Genomic DNA, 5,245 nt, shown 5'->3' with positions numbered 1-5,245 from the left:
TCATGAGCACAAAGCAATCATTGATCAACATACTAAACGAATTAAACTTTAGAATTTTTTTACAGAAATTCATTAATAAAAAAAGAGGTGTTGTCTTCGTCGACAACGTCATAAAACTATTGAAATCGCTCGCTGGATTCATTTACGCCATAAAAGTCACCGATACACAAATAAAAGTCTTTATATTCGGGATTCCAGATACCAACCGTCAACATCATCATCAGCATCATCATTATGACAGCCAATCGAGTAAATGAGTATGACTGGAAGGGTCATATAAAACTCTTTTGTTCGGTCATCTGGAAGCGATTCAGTCGGGGTTGAACAGTGGTTTTACACTCCGTAGAACCCTACCCCCACCCCGCCCCACTCCGAGTACGAAAGGGCGCAGGAGGACTACCCCATACAGGAGAACCCTCGCCCCACCCTTCCCTGCTGGAGGAATAACATCATTCTTGGGAACCCACACCCCACCCAAGGGGGCTAGGGTGGTAGGATTACTCCTATCGGCATCTTCCATTTTTTCCTCCCTCTCCCGGGCATCAAAAAGTATTTCTTAGTAATCCGAGGGTATCACTCGATGCCCATGTCGGTCTCCCGTAGACAATGCCAGTGGAAAACGGCTCGATTGTTTCACCCTCTATAACTACTTTCATCTCCTTGGGTTCGTCCTTTTGTTCCGTTTTATTGTCTAATTGCCCCAGCTATCACTATAAACGTAAAGGGGGACAATGGAAGGTTGTATTTGGCTTTTGTGAGAAGCACAGTAGGCTCGCATTGTAATGCAAATAGAGGGATTTTTGTATTTACATGGCTCAACTAAGACTCACACACGCTAATTCAGGCAGCACGACTCTATTGTTGGGCGACACTCCGTTACAGAGAGTCGAGTTATATTGCTCTCTCTCTCTCTCTCTCTCTCTCTCTCTCTCTCTCTCTCTCTCTCTCTCTCTCTCTCTCTCTCTCTCTCAATCTATCTGGGTGATGTCTCAAGACAAATAATTAATCCAGTTAATCAAAACAGAAAAAAAAGCTAAACTCATCCTATGTGTGTGTGCCACTGGTGCTGTTTTAACCCGAACAGTTAATCCAACAGACCGAAATAGAAAGGAAACGTAACCTTTAAAAAAAATCAGTGATACGAAAAATATGAGATATATAAGAAAAACGACAAGATTCAAAACAGATTAAAGAATCATGGACAAATATATAATAAAAAAAAACTGACAAATAAATTCCTTCTTACGAAAATTTAATCTAATAACAGTTCAAGAACTGCCTCTCACATTCTTCAATATTAGCGCAGGCAACAAGAACTGCAACGTTGGTAGCACGCGTCTGTCACGTTCTGTAGCGGGATGCAAGAGAAAAACGCTGTTCGAAACATGCTAGTAGCACGTATGGAGAACTGTGTAAACATCCGGGTATGTCGAACGTAGATATGATCATTCTCTTTATGAAGGCCAACAAAGATGATGAGGATGTATCAGCCAGGTGGCAATTGCTCCTTGACACTTCATTATATATATATATATATATATATATATATATATATATATATATATATATATATATATATATATATATATATATATATATATATACATACATATATATATATACATATATATATATATATATATATATATATATATATATATATATATATACATACATACATATATATATATATATATATATATATATATATATATATATATATATATATATATATATATATATATATATATATATATATATATATATATATATATATATATATATATATATATATATATATATATATATGTATATATATATATATATATATATATATATATATATATATATATATATATATATATATATATATATATATAAACAAACTGAAAATTCTGACAGCGATTAGAATGTTACGTTAACAAGCCTATAAAGGACTATTAATTACCAATTAGGCTGAAACTGATATTATCATAATTAACAGGAGAATTACGGACAGCTAATGCTTATGAGTGGATTTTAGTCTATTTTTTTATGGTGCGGGTTGGCTTTTGACAAATAAGCCTCCCGAGAAAGTGAACTCAAGAAAACATACATACATGGGTAATATCTATTAAGTAGATGGGTAGGAAATGGGTAGGAAAATAAACTGCATCTGTGAGTAAGAATGACTCTGAAAAACATTTCCTTCTGTGGAACCTTCTCGCATCAAATTTTTTACATTTCTAACTCTTACATAAATCATGCATCGTTACTTGTTTATCAGATCTCTGATCTACCCTTAAACAAAAGTCTTTCGTCTCACTTATCTGATGTCAAGGTAATGCTGCTTTCAGAGAATGTGAATAACGTGAATTGTCAAAAACAACTGATTTCATAAGATCACAAGTTTCTTTTAAGGATGAGAGTGACATCAGAGCCCCGATGCTCAAGAGAAAGTGATGTTATGTATGAGAGAGAGAGAGAGAGAGAGAGAGAGAGAGAGAGAGAGAGAGAGAGAGAGAGAGAGAGAGAGAGAGAGTTGAGAATCGTGGGGAAGACGGATACCTTCGAGAGCATCCGGTAGAATCTCCCGGGGCAAGTTTCCACGGTCCGAATTAAGGGCTTTATGACTCTTCACTGGAGCCTATTTTTTCTTCTTTTTATTTCTATTGACCTCTTGGCGTCGCTCTTACTCGCCATAACCTGCTCTTAATTGGGAGTTAATGACCATGGCTATAACCCTCTCCTTGCCACTTATTATGATCCCGGTTAAAGAGTACCTCGATCGGATTTTTCTCTGGGTAATGCGTCTTGCTTTTTTCATTACTGTGGGGTCTTATGACTATTTTTCTTTTTCTATATTCGTCAGTCACGTGGTACTGTGCCTTTTGTTTCTGGGGAATGTTTTGTTACCTCTGTATTATAATATATTCTGCTTTCGTTTTCTATTGCTTGATTTCCTCTTCATCCAGACAGTGGAATTTAATGCTCTGGACTCTTATTCCTCTACTTTGTAGCGAAAACGACCTTCCACTATTTCGAAGCAGAAGCGATTTTCCTCTAATGTGCAGGAGATGTGATCTTCACGTACATACAGGGAATTCGATCTCATTTCTTAAGACAAGGTACTGTATATAGCGATTGAATATACAGAATAAACAGAATATAAATTGTTACCAATGAAATTAAGCCTCAAATTTTGCCTAAAGAACATTTACCTTTCAGAAAAATCTTCTCATGACTTGCTGCTTAATACATGAAACTCAAAGTTATTAATTCAACGGCTAGATTCAACGGCTGATGATCTCGTTTTGAGCAATTTCTTATTTTTAATACTTTGTACAGGGTACTTTTTTTTTATGATACCTTTTCTTAAAGGGCTATTATCTCCCCCTTTATAAGACAATATCATCTGATGTGAACATTTTTCCGCAGCGTTGGGTAAATTATTTTTTGTCTTAATCATTTTAATATTTCAGGTTACGTTGTATTGTTAAGCACGGCGGCTGAGAGACGGCAGTAAAAGTATGCTACTTTCACCAAAGTTTTCTAATTTCATGGCTGCAAATTTCCACTTTTCCTCTTGTGATAGTAATCTTTGATTTTATAGTAATCTTTGATTTTATAATAATGTTATGTAATTCACACAGCACCAGGGGTGTAATTCATGATTACTGAAAAAATATAAAGAAAGGAAGAAGCAAAATATTTTCAAACTTTCAAATGTTTTATTTCACAATCAACAATAACAATATTAACAATACACTTACACAACATATCACAGATTAGGATTCTTATAAACTAATACTGGTGGGTCATAAAAAAACAAGTATGTGACATTTGCACAGGAGTAGCAATAACCATCGTGCCTTTTAAAATACTGAGGTATATATGCAAAATGAGAATTCTGGATAAATTATATCATACAGGAATGTTAAAGATAAAATCTAACATAAGAAATTGCATGTTCTGAACAGTGGTTATAAATAAATGTAGTATGTGAATGGACTTTTTGTCTGGACTGGACTAATTTGCATTGCTAATTCGGAAGATTTTGACTAGTAACCTTCCATTAATATTTGTATATATTTAGAAGTAAAGTAGACGTAAAGTAATCTAACACTGCCACAGAAGAAATTCGGTCCCTTCTTAACAGACATGTGTAGAGAAAGACAACGAACAGAACATAATTAAAACAAAGTGCGTGTGAAATGAAGTTCTGAAGAGGAAATGAAGACAAGTAAAACTCGTACACATAAATATTATATTCTCTCATGTATCCCTCTTCAGGAGTTCGGAGAGGGCAGTGATGTAGGTCTGCGCCATCTGCAGCGTTTCAAATTTGGAGAGCTTCCTGTCGTTCCCGAGAGCTGGCACCACCTCTCGCAACCTCTCGAAGGCGCTGTTCAGGCCGTTCATTCTCCTTCGTTCGCGGGCGTTCGCCTGCAGCCTCCGTTTTCTCTTGATGTCGGAATTCACGTGCTTCTGTTGCCTTCTCCGGATCCTTAGTGGCTTCCTATCGAAGATCCCCTGGGAATGAATCAGCGTCTCCGTCCGAGTCTCCATTTTTTGAGGTCCACCGGACGCGGGGTACATTCCACCATCGGCCACGCCCGTCAGCGGATTGTGGAGGGAGCCGCCATTTGGCCAGAAGTTCTCGTAATTGACAGGCGTAAAGGGTGGGTTGGCTTTTTCACTGACGGCTGCTACAGAATCTTGAAATTCAAAAGCTCCCGGCTGGACGAAGGACGTTCCTCTAGCACTTTCGACTGAAGGGTAATAACTTTGGTTCTCACTGCCGTAGTAGTTGCCCGCGATGTAGTTATTCGGAGGAGCGGGCGAAGAAAGGTCAGTGTAAACCGGTGTAGGCGTGACGTTCATATAATGCTGATGGGCGGGGCTAGCGGGTGCCTCTACACTACCAGGACTGCCACAGGGGGTGTCGCACCCGTCACTGTATGCTTCCAAGTATTCGTTCTGGGCTAGATCACTTCTTATTAAACCATTGAAATCATCGGCACACAAATCGCTAAATGACGGCGGATTCCTCCAACGGTACACTCTTGTATCCATGGCCATAATAACACCCTTTGAACACCACTACCGTTTTTCTCTTCTTTCTTAATCACAAATCACAGTTTAGGATAACTGTTCCTGTCCGTTTTAAAAATGACCTCTTGACCACAGAAAATATACGAGAGAGACGTTTCACGAAGCTTCCACTCAATGGATCCTTTAGTTCCCTCTGAAGAAAACCTCACTG

General features: G+C 37.7%; 1 protein-coding gene across 1 annotated transcript in view; it reads right to left on the bottom strand.

Moving 5' to 3' along the window:
• Positions 1-3,713: 3,713 nt before the first annotated feature.
• Positions 3,714-5,245, bottom strand: part of LOC136846988 (uncharacterized) — a 1,694-nt gene continuing 162 nt past the window's right edge. The window contains exon 1 of the mRNA XM_067118239.1: positions 3,714-5,245. This exon is cut by the window's right edge and continues 162 nt beyond it. Coding sequence (XP_066974340.1) covers positions 4,255-5,061 — 807 coding nt within the window. The 5' untranslated portion in view covers positions 5,062-5,245 and the 3' untranslated portion in view covers positions 3,714-4,254.

The sequence above is a fragment of the Macrobrachium rosenbergii genome, chromosome 16, assembly GCF_040412425.1.
Source record: "Macrobrachium rosenbergii isolate ZJJX-2024 chromosome 16, ASM4041242v1, whole genome shotgun sequence".
NCBI lineage: Eukaryota > Metazoa > Arthropoda > Malacostraca > Decapoda > Palaemonidae > Macrobrachium > Macrobrachium rosenbergii.
Note: the sequence above shows the minus strand (reverse complement) of the source record. Positions and strands in the feature narration are given on the sequence as shown.